Raw genomic sequence first — 25,436 nt, forward strand, 5'->3', positions numbered from 1 at the left:
ACCAAAACCAAACACCAAAAAACCCCACCGAAACCCCCAAACCTAGTGGAAGGAATTGCTGCTTTGGGGGTTTCTCACTGGATGGGGGGTCAGCGAGGCGAGGAAATCTCCGGTCACTTTTGTGTGACAAGAGGAAGAAATCTCCGCGCGGCGCCCGGCCGCACACCACCCCGCCACAAAGAACGGAGGCTCTCGGTCGGCTTTACCGAACGTTAGCTGCGGCCACGAAACAAAAAAAAGAGAGAAAACCGCCTTTTTAATCGGCAGCAAAGGCGTGAGGTGGGTGAGGCGGCGGGGCCGGGCCGGGCGGGCGGTTGGCGGCAGCAGGCCGTCCCTCAGCCGCGGTACCTGCGCCGCGGCCACGTGAGCGCCACATCACCGCCGCTCCGCGCCTTCAAAGTCAGCGGCCACAGGGAGGGCAGGCGGCGGCCGCATCGGCCGTGCTTTTCTCCCCCTCCCCTTTCCCCTCAACCCCTCGCTCCCCTTCGGCGGTCCGGCCCGGGGCGCAGCCGGCCCCGGTTCGGGAAGATGTTGCAGTCACTTGCGGGTAGCTCCTGCGTGCGGCTGGTGGAGCAGCACCGGTCGGCTTGGTGCTTCGCTCTGCTGGTGCTGGGTTACCTGCTGTACCTGGTGTTCGGCGCCGTGGTCTTCTCCTCGGTGGAGCTGCCCTACGAGGACCTGCTGCGCCAGGAGCTGGGCAAGCTGAAGCAGCGCTTCCTGGAGGAGCACGCCTGCCTCTCGGAGCAGCAGCTGGAGCAGTTCCTGATGCGGGTACTGGAGGCCAGCAACTACGGCGTCTCGGTGCTCAGCAACGCTTCGGGCAACTGGAACTGGGACTTCACCTCCTCCCTTTTCTTCGCCAGCACCGTCCTCTCCACCACGGGTAAGGGAACGGCAGCTCACCCGCCGCCGGAGGCCTTCCGGGGAGGCCCGGACCCCCTCAGGGCAGCCGTGGAGGTGGAAGGGTTGATGTGGGGCTGCCTTCCCTGCAGCGTGGGAGCAGCAGGGCCTGTGGGTAGGGGGGACTGGGGCCTGCCAACCCCCTCCTCCCCCCTACGCCCGGGGACGCGGGGCTGGTGCGGGGCCGACCGGCCCCGCACCAGTCCCGCGTCCCCGGGCGTGGGGGGGGGGGGGGGGGGGGGGTGCGGCGGCGCTTGGGCTCCGGAGTGATCGTTACTTCTCAAACTCTCTTGTGTGAGAGGAATATTTTATGTAAGATGCCTCACCTGTATTTTAAGCCCACCCTATTTCCTATTAAAAGCCAGATTGCCAACTCCCGCCCCCCTTAAAAATTTTGGTGCTTTTGAAAAGCCGGCGAGGTGGCCATCTCTCTCTCTCTCCCCCCCCTTTTTTTTTTTAACCTTTAAATGCTTTTAGGGGTGTCTCCTTAAGCTCTTGGTCTCCTTTGCATTCTTTTCAGTCTGAATTGGGGGGGGGGGAGAACTGCTAACCTGAGTATAATAATGAAGTTAAACTTCAGTTTTATATTTTACCTTCAATTTCAGCCCAATACATGCATGTAGAAGACTGAAAAATAACGCTAATTTGCTTCCCAATAGCAATTTTCATTGGTATTTTGAAAAGGTCGAGGAAACGTTCCTTTGGCCGTAGTTTTTATAAGCACTTATTTTTACAACAGTCGTGTTTCACGTAAGATTGTAGTGGGCAGCCTTCTTGTAAAGGATGAGTGCAGGCATTTGTGCTGGGGAGCTGAGCTGTGCTGATTTGAATGTGGCTCACTGAAATAAGTAACAAAGGCTTCTTGAATAAGAAAAGATTTTTTAAAAATCACCCTAAAATTAGTCCAACCAGAGGCCTTGGCAGTACATTGATACTACTATAAAAGATGCAATACTTACCTCTACCTTCCTCTACTCCCAGAGAGCACTCTTTCTATAATGAGAAATATAATCAGCTGATACCAATAGTGACATTTAATAATTTACTTACTTGATCTTATTTTGGTACTTCCTGACTGATTTCAAACAGGCAATGCTTGTCCTAAAAGCAGTTGTCATTGAGTATACAGATCAGGTTGTCTGCTTGTCATAAGGAGTTGTTTTGTTGTTGTTTTTTTTTTAAAGTAAAATAGGGTTATGGGTGTCCCTGTAACACATCCACCCACCCACCCACCCCATCTTAACAACTGAAGTTAAGAGCTCATAAGAACAGATAAAGTGACATGCTTGTGACAGTTATATGCTTGCAGTGAATAAGTACCTAAGCTTTAATCAATGGATAGTCATAATAGTGGTGAGAAAAGCTTGGAATTGTGATAGTACTTCAGCACTTTCCACCCCCCCAGTAAAACCATAAAGTACTTTAAACTTAAGGTGCCAAATTGACCTTATGATGTCAGTTTCCATTCCTAATTAAATGCACTTTCTGGTACTATAAAATGTAAATTACTTTGTCCAAGAGCTATTTCAATATTCAAATTATGTTTTCTATACAATAACAACCCACACTTTCAAAAAAGATATTTAAAAAGGCCCTGCTTTTCTATGTGTTCTTATATAGTGTAGTGTAAGTAACTTTTTTTTTCTTTGATCAAACAAAAATCTAATCCACAATCCCTGCACTTGTTATTTTTAAATCTGGCAATATTGATTTCAGAGATGAATCAATCAAAAATGTTCACAATCAGGACAGTGGGGATAGGACTGAGTTGGTAACACTTTAGTACCGCCTACTAAGACATACCTACAGGACGTTTGGATTTGGTAGTACAGTTCAGGCACAGATCTCTTTCCCACTGCACATCTGGTTAAGGGCAAGGCATAACCTGGTACTGCATGTTTAGCTGATTTGATCATAGAGGCCCTACAAGGATAGTATTGGAAACACAAAGTACCATTGTTCAAATTGAAAACCTTTTAGAAAACTCCACTTAAATGGCATACACTTAGAAAACACAGAGGTCTGAAATGTGTGCATTATCATTATTTCTCTGAATTTCAGAAACTGAAGTTCAGCTAGTCATCGTTGGCATAATAGACCAGACATCAAATGATGGTACTTCCTTCTATGTCCAGTAGTTCTTTGGGTTGAGCCCCTTTTAACAAAATCCATCTGTTTCTTGTTTTATGCAGTGACCTTTAGCTTTACTTATGTCCTATTTAATATAAATGAGAACTTGTACAAGTAAAGAAGTATAAATCCAGACCACTATAGTATGTCCAACACTTGCTCAAATTCTTCCCAGAGCACATAGGTTTCTGGTAAGCTACATCCCCCCCACCCCCAATTTACTCTGCACTTGTGCAAGAAATCTTCCAAGTCTTGTGAAATGATCATTAAAATGAAAGACAAGCAAGAAGCAGAACCTGCCTGGCCATCTCAAACAGCTGCTTGGAAGTGTTTGAACATTCGGAAAATTCTCTATTGTTACAAACTGTACACCTGAAATACCCTCTCTTTCCCGAGTACAGCAAGGACATATACAGAAAAGAGAACCCTGGTACTAATGGTACCAGCTGAGGATTGCTTCTGTGCTAGGATAAGTGAAATGAAATTGCAGAGAGCAATTATGTTCAGCTGACTGAATTTGTGATTCATCATGTAAATAAATGCACACCTACCCCTTGTACAGAGGACAAGGCTTATTTCACAGCCTTTTAGTTTTCTATATGAGGAAAGCATTTAATTTTAGCATTCCCAACTGCAATTCTTGTTCCATCCCATCCTTATTATATTCTTTGGCTTCTCACTAACTAGAGAAAATTTTTGAAGAAAATCATAAAGCCAGTTAAGAATTTGGAAAAATTCTTCAATGGAGGGAGTTTGCTGAATAAACACTGTAAAACAAATTGTTTCTTGAAAGCATTTCATATTACTGCACACATGGACTGTCACAGGACTGTCACAAGCTGCTTGAAGGACGGGCAAACAAAGGGCAATGAAATGAACTGGGGGCGAGGCTGCAGCAGATTATAGCAGTGACTGGCAGCAAGTTTCTCTTCTAGCAACTTTATTCCTCCCTATGCAACTTAAGCAGTCATACAGATTGCCATATGAGTAGTGTGCAAGAGGAAGCAATTTGGTCATTAATCACTGACAACATAAACACTGAGAATATACAACTGTGTGCATTTAAATAGCATCTGTCTTGGAAACTCTGTAATTATGACCTTACGAACATCTATGGTCATCGCTTGTCTCAGTGCTAGATGTCATGAAAGATCTTGCTGAAGCAGTTGTTTCTGGTTGGCTTTGTTGTGAGGCCATCTGTAAGAATATGTGTTTTATTTCTAACAATAAAAATGAAGTAATTTTTTGCACTCTCTCTCAGGTTATGTGTTCTCACTGTTTTTGGCATGCTGTTAGGCTTTAAGATCTTATCTTGTTTTGGTGCGATATGGGAATGCTGCACTATGTGAACTGTAGGCAGAATGGAGTAAAAAAATAAATTGCTATTGGTTGTATTGCAAGATATGAAAAGTAAGGTGGCTTCTGTTTGTTGAAGGAAAGAAGATGCCAATTGAGGAACTTAGGGCCTGTGTTTTTACATTTGTTTCTGGAAAAGGTCTTCTCAGAGTAAGGATATTCCATGGCCTTTTAGCAGAAGGACCATAAGTCTTATTCTGACTGTCCAGCTTTGAGTATTTTTGCCTCCATCACAAACATGACTGTAGGTTTCATTTTATAATTCATACCCATTTGGATACCAGAGGGATGCTGAGAAAGAACTTCTGTGGATCCTTCTCTGTTGTGATACAGTCTGCAAGATATGCATTACAAGGAAGCTAGGATAGCCTTGTCCTGATCTAGGGATTTGCAGAGGAAAGGTGAGGAGAAGTTGCATCTTCAGTGATGGCAATGCACATTTTTATTTTTTTTTGGTTAAAATCAGGCTGGACTCTCATTTGAGCCACAGGAGTCAAGACAGTAAGAGAAGAGAGGAGAGGGCTGTTAGTATTCAGCTGCTTCTGAAGCCCATAACATGGTTGTCTGCAAGGTGGTTAGTGCATATCAGCATCTTCTCTGGAATTTAGCCTGTACCGGTTTCAGTGTTGGTGCCAAGGATGGGTGTATTATACTGCATGGCAAGGAGTGACACCCAAGGTCTGTGATGTACTGAATTCACGTTTCTGCTTTCTGTATTCTGAAGATAATAAGGAACAGTAGTTGTAGCTAAATGCTGACAGTGGCTGTTACCGTAAGACTGCTTGGTTGAAGGACTAGTAAAGAAACTATGGCTTTCAGGGAAAGTTTTGCATTCAAGTTAAATAGCTTAAGTGTCTTACTGGCAAGCAGTATGAAGAGTTAGTATTAATGCATATATAATTTGATTCATAAGGGCGTTCTCTGTTAGGTCTGATTCTCATAAGCATTACTACTGATGATTTGCAAGAGAAACTAAACTATGCCTTTACGAAAGATAAGAGGCTGGGAGCTTGTGCTGGGTTCAGTGGAGGTACTGCAAAAGAAGGTGCAGTCCATATGAAGAGACCAGGGAGAGAGAAACCTGTCAGTCTCCATAATTTTCTCCATGTTCTTCTGTCTAGAAATGGTCTTTCTCTCTCTTCTTCCCCCTCCAGGGGAACAGACCTCACATCCAATGCATGTGTAGTGCAGTACAGATCTTAACAAATCCATGGAAGATTAGGGCATGCCATGAAAGCATCATGATGTCTTTGTAATGCTCCGTTGTAAGATTCATATGCTGTTACAATAGAGCCCTTGGGTGGAAGAGGCTGCTTGGGTCTTTCGTACCTTATGGAAGAGTGTAAATTTAGCTTTATTAGAAAGAGGATAGTTCACAGAGGCTTTAAGGGAGCAAAATTTTTTGGCCCATACTTGAATTTAATGTAAAATGCATATTTTATTTTGCTGGCATGAGAATATGTGGCCTGTGTCCCAGAGGATGCCTGTATTAGCTCATTAATACACACCAAATAAATACATTTCATAATTCATACCAAATGTATGTCTAGAGACCTGACATAAGATTCTCTGTTGCCTCTTGTATGAAATGTACAAACTTTGTGATGGTTTAAACTCAGATCAGTCTCTCTGGTAGTCACCTCTGACTCCAGCAGAAAACTGAAGCTTCATTGTACTACTGCTCTGACTGGAGCACTCATAGATCATTTAAATATGTGTGATAAATTGCAGCTATTCACCAGGGTGGGTATGCCAAACTTTGGGAAGGAACTTTGTTTCTCTTTTAAGAGTTGTTTATTACTTAGCAACACATCTACAGGAAAAGGTAATTTGCTGGGGATTATCTTGGAGAGAAAGCGAGGTTGTGCTGTGTTCTGCAACAGAGTGGTTTTTATCCTGGAGTGCTTCTAAGAAAAGCAAAGGAAATGAAGAGGTAGGTTGAGAAAGATGCCAGAGGAGAAGGATAACATTCAATAGGCCAACTGTTTGGGCACTGACGTGGGGTGTGAGAAACCACATTCTTTATCCTCCTTTGCCTGGAGGGATTTCAAACTGAGCCCCAGGAGGGTGACTGAAAGCTACAGGGTGTTCTGGGACAGGGTAGTCAGTCATAGTTACTGTCCCCGCAGCTGTCCCCTTCCAGATAGATCAGTAGACCGTCCTGGAACCAGGCATCCCACCTCTCAGATTACATAGCATAAACACTCAAGATTCATTCTGTCTGCCTGTGTGTCTGCTTTCCTCTCAGGGAAAATGCCTGTATTTTATACACCATAGGACAGCTCCAGACTTGCTGCTGTCATGTTCTAGTCTGGCCCCAGGGTTAAGATGATGCCTCATGAGATGTGGGAGGTTTCACTTGAGTTCTGCTTTAATGCCATTCTCAGGACAAGGATTTGAACTAAGGTTTTCTAGATGTCTTTAGGAAGAGGAGACAAAAAGACTACCATCTAGAGAAGCTGTAAGACGAGGTAAGATGAATATGTATGGACTAATACTGAGACAGCAGATTGAATGCTTCTGGTCTCCCTGTCTTACAACACAAAAACATGGGAATGTTCAATGAAATAAAATAGACATCAAATTTAAAACAAGAAGAGAAGGGACTTAAGGAGTTTAAAAAATACCAACAAGCAAACCCACAAAAAAAAACCAGAAACAAAAAATCTCTTGTATGAATATCTCCAAAATACCTGTATTTGTCAAAATTAATGATAATAAACTATTTTGGGAAGGGTATTAGGCTCTCTGCTTCAGGACGCAAGTCACTCTTTAGTTACCAGAGATGACAGTTACAGCCAGGAGACTGGTCGCATTATCTCTTGTGTGTCCAGGACAAAGGGACAAAGTTCTTGTTTTCTCTACTGAAGTAGGCAGTAGCGGAGAGGAAATCCGGGTCTGTCTTGTTCTGTGTTCCATGCAGGGTGGCAGTTCCTGGTTTCTCATATGAGTACAGCCATCAGCTGTGCCAAGCTCCTGCTTGTGCTTGCTGAAACAAAGGGTGGCAAGAGTAGCTCTAATCCAATGTTTATGCTTTACAGGCCAATGAGTAGTAAAAACCATCTCCTGGCAGAAATCAGAGAAGCCATGGAGTAGCATATTATTGTTTGGAGCAGTGCTGGCTGCTGACAGACAGAGTGTCTCCTACCAACTCTGTCGTCACTTCTGTGTCCTGCTGTTCCACCTGCCTTGCTAAATTCCCAAGGATGAGAGCCAGCCCAGCAACTCTCCACAGATGAAGAGACTGCAATTGCTGCCTCTGTAGTCCTTCTATGTCAGGTCTAGGGTCATTGTTCCTCTGCTGAAATTAAAAAAAAAAAAAAAAAGACAAAAAAAAAATAACAAAACCAGTCCATTGAACTTAGTGTGATACACAGAGCGCAGCTGTGGTCAGGACTGAGTTAATGCTGTTCCACCCTGGGCTTATTAATTGGCTCATTTTTTGTAAATGTTAACTTTCCTGTTTCTCTGGGTTTTTCCTAATTTCGCTATGTTGAAATTATTTGCTGTTTGTCATAGACGGATTACATGCCATCCTGTTACTCTACTATTATTTCTAATTATTACTCTGGCTTTATTTTGTTCTGTGAGATTTACATCCTTGTTGGAAGGAAGAAAGTAATCTCAAAAAAATTGCCTTTCATTAAAAAGTTTCTATTTGTAATCCTTTTGCAAAGCTGGAATTTTTATTACTCTTCTACTGATGTCTCCAAATCAAATCCGAAGCTAAAAGTTCAGTACACTTTCCGAGCAGGACTTCTAAAACTTAGCAATCAAATCCTGCCGTTTCTGACCATTGCTGAGTAAGATTTTCACTTTTATGTGAATGCAATTTAAAATAAGTCTTCTTTCAAATCTGTAGTTTCTCCTGTTTTCATTTATTTGTTGGCTGGCTTTTGTTCTTTCTTTGTTTCACTTTGGCCCATTGCATCATCATTTCAATAATCTATGGAGTTTTTAATAGAAGAACATCATAATATATGGAGAAATGTCTACTTTAGCAACTGCTCCAGGTTAATTATAAAGTAGGCCACAAGCTGCTAACTCATATGAAGACCGGGATATTTCTTGGCATGGGCAGAAGTGGAATTTTAGCAATTCAAGAAAAATTAGGATACCTATGAGAGTTTTGATGCCTTCAGGATTAAAGAATAGCAATAAAATGTTTCTCGGGAATTAGCTACCTGAATTCCTACTGTCTCTCTGGATCTGACCTCACCTGCTTGAAGGTTATGACATTTGTACAAAATTCAGCTGAAGTCCTAGAGCAGTTACTGATGGTGACCCAGAAGACCCTAGGACAAATGTGTCAGTTTGCTTTTTCACTTAAGAACCTAGCTGAAACCTTAAACAGATTGCATTTCTTATGAGGAAAAAACCAACAATGTGGTCCTCATTAAGACCAGGACTGAAAGGAATGAATGGAGCAAAGCTTTTCAAGTGTCTGTACTTCAGAAAAGTATCAGAGTGGCTTTTGCAAGAACATACAGACTTTTTCTCCTCTGGAAAGAAAAAGATACACATTCATCTCTGAAAACAGAGTATGAAAACTTCCTTGCAGGAAAAGCACATATGGATCAAAGTGGTGCACCAGCTGTAACCAGACCCCAAACGTTTACTAACTGATGCTTCCTAGGTATTACCATAGTCTGTGCTCTAAACTGATTCTGTGCCAGTAGCTTAAGCAGCTTCAGAAGGTATCACAGCATCCTTGAGGAACTGGGGGAATGCAGATGCAGAAGCAAGGAGATCACTTAGGCAGTATTCCCTGGCAGCAGCTGAGAGAGAAGGTTGGGCTGAGGAACAGGTTTTGCCAGCAGAACAAGCCGGCCCAGTCGTCTTCTGAGTACCGCTCTGCTTGCGTGGAGACAGTGAGGCTGTGCCCTCTGACAAAGTTGCGTACTATTTACCAGTAGAAACTTTAACAGCAGTTTTCTCCTCCAAGTCGTGAGTCCAGACTGTTGTTATGCTAACAGGGAGTAGAGGCTTTCTGCATCTTTTTACTGTCCTCTGCTGCAAAGTGAAAACTTCTGGAGTAACCAGAACTTCTATACAGAATGCTTTCAAGCATGTTTTAATATTATTGCAAATGCAGCTTTTGAGAGAACTGATACCATGAGAATGGGGTTTTGTCATCTCTTTTGCTCCTCGTGCATTTCATGTTCCATACGCTGAATGTATTTTCTGAAGCTGTTAAAAATAACTCCAGAAGCTAAAATGAAAAGGTTAAAATGTACCTCTGGATTTCATCCTACATGTAGTATCTAAGTACCTCTTCCTGTGTCTTTCAATTATTTAAAGACTGTTTAAATTGAATCAGCTAAATAACCTTAAATCCTTACATTCTTTAATAGTAGCTACTTCACAAATGGTTTCTAAGAGTAGAAATATGAATAGGTTGGGGGGGGGCATGGGACTGACCAGAATTGGATATTGAAATGATAGAGTTAAGACATTGTACCCTTCTTTTCTTTTTTCTTTTTTTTTCTTTCTTTTTTCCTAAGCAGAAGTTCAATGATAGATTAATCTAGCTTCAGAATTCTGGCTTTTGCAAAAGAAAATTCATTTCAGGCAGTGCTTAGATTTTGGGACCTAGTCTCTTTGTTGTACTGGCTGTATGATATTGCTAGTTGTAGAATGCTGAAATGACTGTAAAAGGAATCATTTTCCCAACTTTACTGAAAATATTTTATTTAAAGGTTAAATATTCTTTATTCAGTGTCTACAGTAAAGGCACTGCATTTAGTTGATATGGCTATATGCCATTAAAAAATAGCAAATAAGTTACCCATTTTCTTCAGTGTGTTTCCTGCAATGTTGGTAAAAGCTGTGTACCAGGCTTTTCAAATAGAAATATGCAGTGAGACTAAAAGTCAGACAATACGTGGTCTGTTGGCAAAAGAAAAATAGTCTGCCCTACAGAAAATTATACAACTATGAAGCCTACTGGGAATTCTGTCAGGAGTGCAGTAATGTGCCTAAAGGTGACACATGAGTATCCCGAAGCTAAGCTGAGCACAGACTTGCAGGGAAAAGGTCTCCTCCATCAAGGAAAAAGGAGGCAGCCAGCTCAACAAAGACTGTAAAATTTACTATAGTTTCAGAAAGTTCTTCTACCTTTTTGTTACACGCAAGGGTTAAATACATGCTAAAACTTTAATTATTTCAAAATGTGAGAAGATTTCTCAGCATTAAGAGGCAAAAGTGATACCTCAGAAGACCTCAAATGATGGCAGCACTGGCTGGAATGGGTTTATGCATGGTTTTGTTTTAAAGTCTGTACTGAATTGTCTCTTACGTCACACTTGGTCTTTTACTTGCTTTGTTATTTTAAACCTACATGGCACACTGAACACGTATTTTACTCAGTTGAGCTTTTAAAAAGTGATTGGCAGGCTTAGACATCGCAACGTGCAGTAGTAATGCCAAAGTCCAGACGCAAGCTAGAGTAGGTATCCTTCTTTGTTTACAATATAGTTTGAAAAGGGGTTTGTTACTTCAGTCACTAAATGCAAAGGCAAGGCAAAGATTTTGAATTTACCTCCTCCCCAGTAGGCTGGGATCATACTATATATGGCTTCAAAGAAAGCTGTAGTGAAAAAAACCCCTTTGTGATCGGAAAGTAGCGACATGTTCAGAGATGTGCTAAAAAATTAAGTAGCTTGCATGTTCAACTCTTGGACTTCATTGTACAATCCTATACATCTCACTTCATAAAAGGGGAAAAAGAGCCCTAAAAATTGCTTGTTGTATTTAAAATTACTGTAAGAAGGCAATGAAATCTTTACTCTGTGTATTATTTAAGTAGCTATTTACCCAACTCTGTGCTGTACAAGAATGGCATAGACCTTTCTGTTTGAAGCCTACAGCCTAAAGGAAATGAGAAAACCCTAAAGCAAACCGTAGAACTTCCATCTCTTGTAGAGTTTTGAGAGCTGTAGGCTGTATGATTTAGTAATGGGCAATTAAATTTTAAACACTTCACAGCATGTCTTGTTACTTATTTTCATGGCTATATTTTTACTTAGTATTGGAATGCTGACTCAGCAGTATAGCAAAAATTACTAAGGCTTAAAGACATATCATTGTGTTACTATTTGAAAGTCCTAGCTACTGTAAGCTCTAAGAGTGATGCACAGAAATGAGTGCAAAACACTGTAAATCATTTGAATGGTTAATAGTTGGCAATGAAGCGCTCTCATGTGAGGGTAAGAGATTGTTTAATTTACCTATGTGCATTTGCACATCTGTTGAGAAATCCAGGCCCCTGACCTGGCTTCTGGTCCACTGCTGTAACTCCAGTTGGGCAAGCAAAGAACCATAAACACTACATGATGTTGCGTTGCATGAATCAACAATTCATGTTGATAAGAAAAGAGTACATCTAAGGGCAAACTCCTGCCTTAATTCATTACTGGAGTTGTTATGCCTACCTATAGTGCAAAGATAAATCTTTATCTTTCAGTCATATCTTTTAACATCTCAAACAGAAGTTTGAGTTCCAGGTTTTAGCCTTGCATTACACCATGTCCTTAGATGCCATGAGGGAGATGGCGATAATCTTTCATGTTTCTGAACTGCCTTTTAAGAGTAGATCCTGAAGCATGTGTACCAGGAACTACTTTTCTGATTAGAGCACTTTTATTATGTTCTGCATCTTGTGAGATTAGAGTGATATTTCCGTATGTATTTTGCAAAAAGATGAACTAAGACTAAGAGGAAAGCAGTTGTGAAAGATCATGTAAGAGCCATTAGTATGGTTGAGATTAGGAGCCTGTGAATTTTGTCTTGCACTTCTCAGCTCCCGCTGCTAGGCTGCATTCCTGTACAGTGAGCTGATTTCCCATCCTGTGGATGCACTTCAGCATGCTTTCATTTCCTTGCATTGGATATTCTTTTTTCTTTTCCTTTAGTAATAGTTTTTCTACTCAGTAATATTAGAGGAAATTGCAGCTACTTGAATAGGGACTTACAGAAACTCTTAACAAAGCATGCAATACACATTTCTGTGTCTTTCCTTCAATGGACACTCTAGAAATATTGCCACTCCCTTCTAGGAAATTGTTCACTTGTGTACTGTGTGTAGAAAACAAACTAAACATCTGATAATACAGCCCACATAATTTACCAAATGTGTGAGTAGCCTTTGTGGGAAGAAGGCAGTGTTTGCTCTGCTTTAGTCTACTGGTTGCTTTTCCTTATACCTAGTAAAATGTTTGCTCAGGGTGATGTAAAACAAAATGGGCTGAGCCTACTTAACCGCTCTGCCAGCGGAAGGTTGATTCTTGGACTCCTGATTCCCACCCTATGGTCCAATCTTATTCCCTGTGCTAGGACTATTGCCTACTGGACCACAACAGTAAGCCAAGTCAGTTAATCAGACTGGAAGAAACATACTCACTTTCTGCTGGATGAGTTTGCTCCGAGTTATTGCAGTCAGGTAAACTACAACCAATGCAAGAGGGGGTAGACCCACCTGGAGAAAAGAATCTTCTTTCTCAGCAATAACTCTGGGATTAGATTAGATTTTCATGTAACAACTTGGTAAAAGCACAGAAAGAATCAAAAATGTAGGGCCAAATTAACAAAAGATCTAAGAAAGGAGCTGGCAACCTAAGAACGTGTTTCTGACAATAATGTATCTGACAGTTCTAACAATAATGTATCTGACAATTGCCGGCTGCCCCTCGTAAAGGAGCATTATTTCAAGCAGGATTAAAATGACAGCTAGCAAAGTTGAAAGTACATAACAGGACTCCTCTTTGTTAATACAGATGCCACAGCTACAATATTTCTATCTGGTATACCTCAAGTACATGTATCTCAAGGGGAACTCTATTTTTTTCTCACTGGGTAACTAGTGTTATGTGATAAATTGTATAGTCTTTGAAACTAGTGAGGAAGTAATGTAGTCATACTGTTGTGTTTGGTTACCGTAACTAGTTTACAAATTCTGATTATTGACAATTACAAGAAACTGGATGCATTCATAGAGCCAGACACGTGCAAAGAAATTCCTGCCTTGAAAAGATGTGTTAACTATCAATTTACGCATTGCTGCCCAAGCTCTTCAATGCTAGGCCTTTATTTTGGAATTACTGACCATTTTACATTCCCCCTCCCTTTATACTGATGTCTGAGAGGCATCCCACTTTCCTTAGAGAGTCACAGATTGCATTGATCCAGCCTTTTTCACTAGGAAGATCATCCTATAGTTGTAAGAATTTCTGGAAACGTCAAATATCCCACCAAGAGACATTTCTCTAACTGAAGAGAGGTTCACAGTTTTAAAGTAAATTGCCATTTATATAAACAGACACTATAGTGTTTGAAAACCACAGAGCATTTAAGTTGCTCAGTCTGCATCTTTACACTTCTGGCTAAATGTCTTGTATCTGTAGCTTGCCTTTCTAAATGCTACATCACTATTTATTTCTAAATAACTTCTAGATAGGCAAAACCATCTACATTTCATCCTCTAGTGAACATAAATAGTATGTGCAACTTACAATGCTGTTCTTTTCCTTTCCCTTTATTTATTGTTAGGACATACAGTTGTGATTATCCTGGGTATCCTGATTCCAGTGTAACTAATCAAATTTATGGTTCCCACAATTAGTGTTCGCTCTGCAGGATGTCCTAAACATGTGAATGATTCTATGGGACTAATGTATTTGTAAAATTTGCTTATGGTTCAGTAAACTAGTTCTCGAAACAGTTGAAGTATTTCCCCATTGGGCCTTGCAAATTAATGTTGTATTTTGAGCATGAAACTGTGTGTATATTCAGCTAGGCTATATTCAGATGGCAGAGTACCATCATATTTAGGACTATGATTTAGAGTTTAGAACAAATCATCTCATCTGAAAAAGTATCGCACTTTGGCCCTTCTGTAAATATGGTCTCTTAATTATTAATTTTAAGTTAGAAATTAATATTCCAGATGGAATATGCCATGTGTAAGAGTGGAGACTGATGCACTTCAGTTCAGTGTGGTTTTCTTAGTTGCTTTAGTGATTTTTGCTATTTGTTTTAAATTTATTTGCTTCTGTTTTGCTTTGTGTGCTGTTGAATTCTTCATATTTCTGCGCAATAGCTATTAAAACAGAAGACAGATATAGGATTTATTTGTATGCAAATGCATTATGATGTCTGATTGTAAGATACTTCAATATTTCATATGTAAATCAAGATAGATAAGGACTACGTGTCTTCCTCTGCCAAACAAGGGAGCTGATGGTAGTAATTTCCCTGAGTTCCACATGTTGAATCAATAACAAGATTAGAAGTATAAATTCCTATTCCTCTGCTGTATCTAGTAGATAACACTTTCTTCCATGTGAGGTTGCATTTTAATGCAAAGATGCTGCTCACAGATTTGATTTTAACTCCACAGCATGAAACAGCCTAATTTTTTAATATTATGTGATAATTCCTTACTGCCCACAATACCAGTTTCACTCACTGTTTTCATGCTCTGTTCTTTCTGATGGTGCAATAAAGCAATTTTTGTTTCAGAAGTGGAGGTGGGAAGCATACTAATTTGCAGCTGGTTGTTTCTTTTTATTCCCAGATGGTAGGAAGAACAACTGTGGCTCATTTTAGTGCAAGAAATGATAACTTAGCAAGGCTAGATAGGTATTCTTCACTAATTGGATACATGATTAAAACACTGCAGTAAGTGCCACTGCAACACATTCAAAGCTTTTGACACATCCCAAGGTGCATTTGAATAGTAACAGGTGCAAATTACCAATTTTTAGAAACCTCTTCCCGGTAAACTGCACCAGGCTTCAAGCAGAGTGTCATACTGCATAGGTGCTGGGCTCAGCAGCAGCAGCTGGCACATCCCTGTGGTATACCATGCATAAACAAGATCTTTCTAGTGGTGAAGGCAGAAGTAATTGATAGAACTTTAAAACCTGTTACAGGAAAATTAGAGGGAGTGGGGAAAGAGAAAGTTGCAGCATGAAATCAAACCATGGTTCCAGATCTTTTCTGGAAAGAAAAAGCTCCATCTTCTACCTGTCTCTTCAGAAAGTGTGTATCCTCTCAGCTTCGCTGCCAGTTAGATGCTAAATGTGTCTTAGCTGCTAAAACAAGTTTTTCCATAGGTGCAGACTGCCATATCTGCAGACAAAATCTGGAAGCATTGCTGTTGTGTAAGAACATCACTGTTATGCTGCAGTCAAGGTGGAAGTCTCATCACACTTTTTACCAAGCATGACAGATGGGAAGATCACTATCATGGACAAGCTATTGGCTGAATCTAGTCAATAATGTCATTTTCTCTTTCCTGGTCTCTCTGTCAAAACATTGTCCATGTTAAGATTTTATTTTTTTAATTTTTTTCCTACTTTGAGTATTTCAGAATCTCAGTCCCAGGAAGAACTGCAGAAAGGCTTCTACCCCTTTCAATACCTTGAAGTTGGTGTTGAAGCTCCTAAGAAGGTTTTTAATGAACATGTTCCTCTGATTGCATGTTAATCTTGGTGATCAGTGCCTTTAAAAATCCATTATTGTGGGAATGCTGCTGTACATGTGGTGCCGAACATAACAGTACAAAACCCCTTAACAAAAGACCAGCATAAAACCTCGTCTTGTTTTCTAACATTTCTGAGGACTACAAGTAAAGCTTTCCTAATAAAGCTCATTCATATTTCTCTTTTATCAAGTTTAAGTTTGAGACTTACAGAGTTTGTGCCATCAGGAAACATTCATACTAAAGTAGTCTGTTGGTAGGGCCCCTACTTTGATACAGATTTTTGACCATCTGTTGCCTAGCAGGCAAGTAAACCAATAAAAGAATAATTGGAATTTTCCTGGCTGAATTCTCAGAGGAGCCCTCAGGAAGTCTCACCTTGCTTTTGACCTGTTGGTTGGGTTTTGTTCAGCAGACTTTTGTCATTTTCAATTTTTTTTCCTCCATTGAAAAATGAATCTGAGATAACAGGGAAAATAACTGTTGAAAGAAGATACAGGTTTCTTATGCGAAATCTTTGCTAGAGGCAGATCTAAAGATATGATGTTCATGTTTTGGATAGGTATTTCTAGAGATGTACTGTTCTTGAGAGGGTGTGTGTGGGGGAAATCCCAACACCAGATGGATCCTGATTTGATTGCAGTTTAACCCTTATAGGGTCTTAAATCCAGGATAACACTAAGAGGAGCCAATTTCTAGTATAAAGACTTTGGGTTTAAAAAAATGGTGCTGTTAACTTTAAAGAACAACAGTAAACCAAACGCAAACAGCAAACCCAGAAATGCATGCATATCTCTTGGCTGTCATCTATGATAGAAGTAAAGCTTGAATGCTTTGCCACAGAGGTTCAGACCTCTGTCTGCTGGATGCACTCACGTATTTCATCTTTGCTCCTGCCTTGAACATGGTGTGAAGCACACAGAGGGCATGAAGTCTTTAATGGCATGTCCCTTCAACAAACATGACTGAAGCTGTCAGGGCTCTCTGGGAGCACAGGTCCAGCCCACACAAACCTCATGTCAGACTGAAGGTTTAGCATGTCACAACAAAAAGGAGTTTCTCAATGGATAGTTTGACAAGAAGCTCTGTAGCTTACAGCTAGGGTTTGAAAAATCTGCTCTTGAAGGATAAGTGGGAAAACTTTGCCATCTGAGTGCCTGGAGAACCCGAGCTCTTCCTGTAGAGTGTGTCCTTTCTAAAGGCATGTTTACTAGCCCTGGAATGGAGTATGTGCCTCACCTGGAGTCCTCCTACCTTTGTCTCACACATGGTAGGTCCCTTTTTGGTGGCGAGCAATGCACGGTCTTGTGAAGACTCTGCTGGAAGGGTCGAACAGTTCCCTTGGGTTGGTTGTGTCTGCTTTACTCATGCATAATGTATCCAGGCAGGATTAGCAAGATCTGGTGTCGGTGGTGGTGTGAAAGAATGCTATCGTTTTCCACTTAACATTATTATCTTTTGAGTTGTATTTCTTTCCAATACTTTTGTTGAGAAGAGATGGTAATGCACCAAACGCTTGCTAATAATCGTCTCAGATGTGGGAGGGACATACTAATTTCTGTACTTACTCTTTTGTCTGCATTTAGTTCCTGTGCAGTGGATTTCATCTACTGTTGTGCTGCTTTAGTACAGCACATCCTTCTACTCTGCAGTATCTGTACTGAGCACTTCCTTATAACCCTGTCCATATGGATCTTAATTGCTGGTATGGGAATGACTTCACCATTAGCATCACTGCTATACAGTTGTAATGTTTATCACTTCATTAGATAGTATCTATGGGTGAATACTGTCTAAAACAGCAGTCACTGTAAGTGGTCAAAATGTTACTGCTTGCTAGGCGTTCAGGATGCCCATCAGACTGTAGTCTTTGCATCTAGTATGCGTGCATTGCCTTGCATGGTGATGTGAGCGAGACATGGGTGAACTTCCCAGATATGGGTGAACTTTCTCATGAAAGGAAGCGTAGAATATCTGGGTCAGAATTAGAAAATATTAGCATTTGTTTAGTTTGGCCCAGAGTTATATCTAGTTTCCCTTCACTTCATGGAGCATCCTTGTATGCTCTTGAGCGACCTGTGGTTCAGGTAGCCTCACAGACTGTTGTTGTTCATCTTATTGAGTCATGATGGCAATTCAGAAACTACAAGTGAAAGTCTTTCCTACAAAAAATGTGGAGCCCATCAGAGAAGTAGAAACATTTCATGTATGGGGAACTGTGCTTTTAAGGCACTCTGACATAGCCCTGCTGAACACAAGTGCGGTAGCTGATGCTAGAGAAGTGCTGTTGACTTCAATTTCAAACTCGGAAGGCAGCTGAAGTCTGCCAGATTTCTTGGCCCCATGGTAGTGTTTTGGTTCAGATCAAGAGTGCACTGCTGAAACAAAGCTCCAGATCACTCCCACTTCCCACTTTTGGTTCACACTTGCAGAGCAGTTTTGGAGTGTGCACACTGGACTTCTTTTCAGTTGAACAACCTGAAACAGGCACTTGTGGAGAGCAGGGAAGCATGCCTCAGCTGTTACTGGGCATCCAGTCTTTGCAAACAGAATAGAACAAATCTGAAGTAAACCCTGGCTTCCCTAAATGTAACGATGAATTTAGGTCTGTGCTATCAACTATTCCATTCTATGGATCCACATTTACAGTGCTGTAATACTGATGTAAACAAGGTGACTATGCAATTATTTTTCTTCTTTCTTTGTTTTTTTTCATTTATTTTTCTGTTGCTATACTTTACATTCCAATAGTCAAAATAATTGGTTCTGGGCAGGAATTGGCAGATACATGATCCTTTAAGTAATGTCATCAAATGTGGCTTTTTTTCATTACATTCAGATGAGATTTTTAGAATAAAATCTCAGCTCCTATTGCAACCAAACTATTTTCATGTTTTAAAGGATTGGGTTTGCTGACAAGCCCAACAACCCAAAAACATTTTCTTCATCGTGACGTCTTGTAATTTCTCCCACTACCTCTGTGGGACATGAAGAGTATAAAAAATGATCACATTTATAAAATGGAAAATTGCCATCTATAAATATATAATTTCCAGGGGTCCCCCTGCATTGACTCCAGCTCTTCTCTTGTTGATTGAAATGACAGCAGGGTACTTGTACTGCTTTATGTTTTGTCACTCAAATTTGATTGAAAAATGTTTTTAACATGCATTTTTATATTAGTGTTTGTGGATCACGAGAGCAGCTAACTCACAGGTGGAGCAAAGCTATTTTTCACCATCTTCAAGAACATGTTTTTTTCCTAGTTTGAAAAGACATATCTATATTTTAATCTCTACATGAGAGAAAATACTCATAATTCATATGAAAGTATGTCAGAATTTGAAGAAGGAAAAGGTTATTTGTGATTTATTGTAATTTGTCCTGAATATTTAAGGTAACAACAGTTCCTCCTGCTACATAATTGGTACAGAAAAAAAAAATGGAATTGGAAAGACATGCCCAGGCCACAGTGTCAATATTCCCACCTCCTATATCTCACGTTCATATATAAAGGTGCACAGCAACCCTAAAATAGTACAGGGTACAGAAATTTTGCCTCGAACAGACAATTCTCCAGCATCAGCAGCTAGGTTGGAACAAAGGTAACAACCATCGTAACACATTTCCTAGCTGGAAAGAAAAAAATATTCCTTGGAGATCACAGAAATGGGTTAATGGTAAACATGAATAATGTAAGGATTTCTGTGCCATAATTTTGGAATGATAAAATGTTTTTTGGAACTTGGGAGTTCCCAGGACTGCTAAGCTGCAGAAGCATGTATTGCTCTAGAAAATTGTAAGTGGACTTATAATAGCAAAAGAGATACAGGAGTTCTTGTTATAAAGAAATGGTACTGTAATTTTTCTATAATTAAGAAAATACATAGATACACAATGTATGGTTTTATTCCAGTTCCAATTGGTAAACTCATCTAGAAAGGCCTAATGCACTTTGAATTTTCCTTGCATAATTAATGGCGAAGGAGAGCCAGGAACATGCCGCAGCGGCAAAGAGGGCTAATGGTATCTTGGGCTGCGTTAGGAGAGTTGCCAGCAGGTCGAGAGAGGTGATCCTTCCCCTCTATTCAGTGCTGATGAGGCCACAGCTGGAGTGCTGAGTCCAGGTCTGGGCTCCCCAGTACAAAAAAAGATATGGAGCTACTGGAGAGAGTCCAGCAAAGTGCTACTGAGATGCTGAAGGGATCTGTCCTATGAGGGGTGGGAGAGCCTGGAGAAGAGAAGGCTCTGGGAGGAAGGAGCTCATCAATGTATATAAATACCTGAAAGGGTAGGTTAAGTAGCGATGATGCAGGTGGCATATGGATGCTCTTGTGTCGTGCATTGCCCAGTATCTTCTCATTCTTTTCCACCCTTCTGTTCGCATTCACTGGCTGCCTTATATTTTATAGTGAAGTTGTACGTTTTGAGGGCAAGGAAATATTTTTATTCTGTTTTGGTAGCACAATAAGTATACAATAGCTGAAAAGAATATAAACAGTAGTGATATTTATTGTGGGATATATGAAATACTTTCATATGAGTTTCAGTTTAGGTTTAAATACTGATTTATGTATTAAGTTCTGCATGCTTATTACATTTATTTAAAATAATATCATATACACAAAGTATTTGTTAAATACTGAATTTTTAATGTATTTTTATATGGGTAATTATTTATTTTATTTCTATAGAAGTTATTTTCCACCTGAATTGCCACCCAGTGCATAGGTCCAGGTCAGTAAGAGCTTTTACTGTCTCTTCATGTGGGACTCCCAGAGAAGGCATGGAGTTGGGATTGAGCTTATTGCAGAAAAAGGGATAACTTTTCAGAGAGCTCGGCAGCCCTCAGTAGGAAATTGGAATCATTACTCCTTCTGCTACCCACATGAGATGCTGGGTTTATGCATTTATCTATTTTTGATTAACAGTTGCCATGCTTTCTGAATGTGGATGTGTTTGTTACATGTCACTATGTAGCTATATTTACTGTCACACCGGTTATTTAGGCTGACCTAAATATTAGTCAGAACAAGACCTGAACATCAGTGTTTTGCCAGCACTGGTACAAATCCTAGGGCAGTTTAAACAATACCAAATATAAGACCATAAAGCAAGCTGTTTCTCTCAATGTATTCACATAAGCAGTGTGGAAGTATCCCTTGTCCTCATACAAATATTTCCTGCAGTTTCATTCATCAGCATCTCTTTTTTTCCCAGTATCTGTGAATGCAGTTTCTAGTTTGCTTTCTTTGGGCAGGTGAAATACTGCTTCCTGTGCAGGAATGGATGTGGCAAACTTTATATGCTTTGCAAGATATAAATGTCCCGAGGTATAGCTGTTCTGGTAATCTGAATCAAAGAAAATTCACTCAATAGCCAATGTGACTATTAAGCAGGTATCCTTTATTGCAGCGCTGGGAGTCGCACCGGGATATTTCCACGAACGTGCGTCTCGACGAGAAACAAATTGTTCGTGATTTATATTACAAAAGAGTTTACATAGTCATTAGGTTTCCAATAAATTTAATACATATTCATTATTATTCCGGGAACTCCTGAATATATGCTAATGTCCTGATACGCCTGCGCAGTTTCTTTCTCAGGTGGTCGTCAGGGGTCGTCCTCCTCAAATCTTCCTCTTTCTCCTCTTCTTCAGTGTACAGAGTTGGGTGACCTCTTCTTCATTATCTCTGTTTTGCAAGCTCAGCAACCTTGTTATCCATCCTGCCCAGATGGTCCCAGGCTTGTTGGCATGTTGGGCCTTCCTTTATCAGGTTGCCTCAAACTTTGTGTCTTTTCTAGTTCATACCCAAGGACTATTCCCTAATTTACGGCTTCTCTTATCCTGTTTGCATTCCAACTATATTATTAATTGTTTTCTTTTGTACTGGAGCATGAGACAGGTGAAGCCTGAGTTTGTGGGGCCTGACTCAAGTATTGCCAAGTTATATTCTTTTTTTTTTTTTTTTTTTTTTTTTAAATTGTTCTACGATAATTAGATTCCCCTATTCACTGTGCAGGAACAGATGTGGCAAACTTTATATGCTTTGCAAGATATAAATGTCCCGAGGTATAGCTGTTCTGGTAGAAACTGATTTTGAAACTGGCTTTGAACGTAGAAGCCAATATTTCCATGCTATTGGCTTGTTTCTTGGGTTCAGATGTTGCTGACAGCCAGCCAAATTACTGATATAGCCTTATTACTAAACTGACTATTTTCAAAGCCATTTCAGCCTTTCTTGGTGCAGCAGGTGACATTTGTGAGATGATTATATGAATCTGGTCCTTTCCAAGGCAACTCCAAGCCTACCTAGGACATTGATTTGGAGGAATTAGCAGTCTTCAGCTTTGATAATGGCAGCAAAGGACAGTCTCAGAAGGAATTGAGACCATGTACCATTAGTAGAAGATGCAAATCAGTGTGTTGGAATATCTCTTTCTTTTTTTTAAGAAATCCTGTGACACCAGAAATGGGCAAAACAAACCAATTCTATTCTGAAAGTGATTAGGTGAAAAATTGTTATGGAGCAGATCTAATGCTCATGGTTAATTTAATTGTTTAAATATATTTTTACTACTTTTATTCTGATGAGGTCTGAGCGATATATTATTATTGAAGGGAGCTGGAATAGCACCATACTAGATCATCTCATCTGAAGTTTAAACCACCCTTACTGGTGCTGTGTGAGGATCAACCTAATGAATGTTTTCTTCAGTGGCAAAACTGGTTTAAGAGGTTTCTGCCACACCCTTCATCACCTCCCTGATTATGCCAGTGCAATGCAGCCCTCAGCTTTTATTAGTGAAATGAACTAGGTTTCAGACAGATCTCCTCCTCATATTCCCTCTTTTTTTTTTTTTTTTACCCAGATAATTTCATCAATTCAGTTTACACTCCCTCTTCCTCCTCCCTTCTCCAATGCACACAAAACCGGTTCCGTTAGCTCAACGCAGGAGGTAGCAAAATGTTAACATCCAAATGGATTTCCTCTGCTTAAAAAATGCCTATCATAGTGGAGTTTTTCCTCCTCCTTTCTGCTATATAGGGTAGCTTATCTCAGCCTGGCTGGAAATCAAAGTTCTCAGGTTTGTTTAGCAAACTTTTGATTTTTACCCCTTGTTAACATATAATTCTGTTTTAATATCTTGTTTTAATGATATTGCTGTGGCTCAGACCTCTGACTAAGAGTTCTGAAAAGTCTTTCCTAGGAGCACAATGCTACTGCTGTTTTGCACATTTTTAGCTATGGACCAGTTTTCACATCTGTTTAGTCCTCTACATTCTTTTTTTTCTATCTGTATTACAGGGAAGAGAGGCTTATGTGCAATGGTGTGCTATCAGCCGTCCTTAAAGCTGGTCCTTCTCAGTGCACACCCTATAGAAACAGAAAAAGCAAAATACCTTTTCTGAAAGAATTTGATTCTGAGCAGCTGCCTTGGCATGTGTAGATATGCTGCATAATATAGCATATCTTTTTCTAATTTCTTTCATTCTGTATGTTAGGTGATGTTTTACCTGCAAATTTATGGCACAGCCAGTTGCTATAATTTACATAAACTTCCTAATCAGCTACTTCAATCATCATGTTGTTGATTTGAACTCTGTAGGGCAAGTTCCTCATCACTTTGGTTGCTGCTATGCTTTTCCTTGCAATAGACAAAATACTTGAGACTTACTTGTGATCTGTCTTACACAGATCTACCATCACCTGACATTTCCTTTTTATCTTAGAAGATAATAGACCAGTTATGAAGAAGGATGTATTTCACTGTTAAACACAGTGAAAAATGTCAAAAGTTTATAAAAATAACAGTGTAGAAATTATGTAAATATTATCATTGACCATCATCATATTCCAGTGAGTCATGTTACGCTTGATGTGAATGAAAGATTTTTGCATAACTAATACATAGCACATGCTTCATTTCATCTGTTGGGGCATTTTGAGATTATGAGCAGACTTAAAGGGCTGACTTCTCTTCAGGGACGCTGACTCAAACCAGCAAAGGGATGAGCAGGCTTGTCGTGTTGTGCCGCCACATTGGGTTGGGTGTTATGACTCAGCTGTCTCAATGGGTGTGTTGGGAAGGACACTGGATGTGCTGAAGATAACCTCCCTTGAGAAGCTTGGCGGTGCCACATAGGGTTGATGGTGTTGCATCAGGTCACCTGGGGCTAGGGGAACCTGAGGGAGCAGTGGCTTGACAAAACCTGTGGCAGGAAAGAGGGAGAAGAGTACCTGGCAGAAGAAAACAGACAGCACAAAACCATTGAGTGTTTAATTCATGAAGGGAGAAGAGTGAGCTTTAATGCTGTGGACAGTGGTCCCCATTCATGGGACCAGCCCATGAGAGCAATCATGGACAGCCAATGCCCCAGGAATGTAACAGAGGGGCAAGAGAAAGAGGGAGTGCTGCAGCCTGCATACGCACCTTCCAGGCTTCATCACCATAGCCTGGAAGAGGCTGTCTAGGGGAAACTTTTCAAGGGCTGTGGCACCTCTCTTTGCTTGTTGCTTGTCTCACCTGATGTCAGATCCATTTACAACACTCCAACATCTGCCCTTCGGGCGGCCTCTGGGGTCTTCTGTGTGGAAGTCCAGGCTGGGTTATCACAACACAGAATTGCAGCACCTCTGCACTCTGGCACTAAATGCTCCTATCAGGGTCCTGAAAGACCTGTAAGAAGGCCACTCTTTCTTATTGGAGAGAGGACCAATGAATGAGCTACAGGAGGAACTGAACTACAGAAAGACAAAGCGGTGATGCTACAGAACTACTCAGATTGGTCAAAGCAGTATCTGAGAAGGATGAAAGGAGATAACACCCAGTGCCAACGTGTGCCAAGCTAACAGGATGGAAGAGTACTGTGAAATGCATGTACACCATGCTGAGTTTGATACAGGCTGTTATGAGTTGGACATTGTTGCAAGCTATCTAGAGACTACGGAAAACAGTGTGATGGTTTATAAAAATGGAGGGAGAGAATACATCTTACCTGGAATACAATGATCAATTCTGCATATTTCTTTAGAAAGTGATCTAACAGGAACAATTTGATGCAGGTAAGACAGAAGAGAAAATAACTAAAAGAGGAACTTGCACAAGGAGGGATACAAACCACTGAAAAGTATAAAATAGTCATGACCAAGCCTTTTTAGAAGGATATATGAGCAAAAGACTAACTTGAAAGACAGCAAATGGAAGAGTAAATATTTTATTGAACACATAATTGACCTGTATAACTGACAGCACCAAGATCAATGTAAAAAGATTTAAGCATTTAAAATTATTTTTTAAAATAAGCACTTTTGTAGACTATGATGACATTCAAAATTACATCAGAACAGATAAAGATGTCTTGTATATTTATGTAAACTTACAACAGTAGAAGTCTTCCAAGTCATAAGAGAGTAAATGACTTTTAAGGAAAAAATTCCCATATGTGAACAGAACTGAAACCCAACTGTACACCTTGGGGGGTTTTGCTCTTTGTATGATCAATCAAATATGGTCTGTCTGAAGACACTGAGCCAGATGGAATGTTGATCTTATTTAATTTGGC

The 25,436-nt window shown here is 40.3% G+C and overlaps 1 protein-coding gene across 1 annotated transcript in view; it reads left to right on the top strand.

Annotated features, from left to right (window-relative positions):
* Window positions 1–310: 310 nt before the first annotated feature.
* The window catches only part of KCNK1 (potassium two pore domain channel subfamily K member 1), a 35,496-nt gene continuing 10,370 nt past the window's right edge, over window positions 311–25,436 (top strand). The window contains exon 1 of the mRNA XM_075748690.1: window positions 311–883. Within this exon, the coding sequence (XP_075604805.1) occupies window positions 529–883 (355 nt within the window). The 5' untranslated portion in view covers window positions 311–528. The remainder of the gene's footprint in view (window positions 884–25,436) is intronic.

Source organism: Balearica regulorum, chromosome 3 (assembly GCF_011004875.1).
Source record: "Balearica regulorum gibbericeps isolate bBalReg1 chromosome 3, bBalReg1.pri, whole genome shotgun sequence".
NCBI lineage: Eukaryota > Metazoa > Chordata > Aves > Gruiformes > Gruidae > Balearica > Balearica regulorum.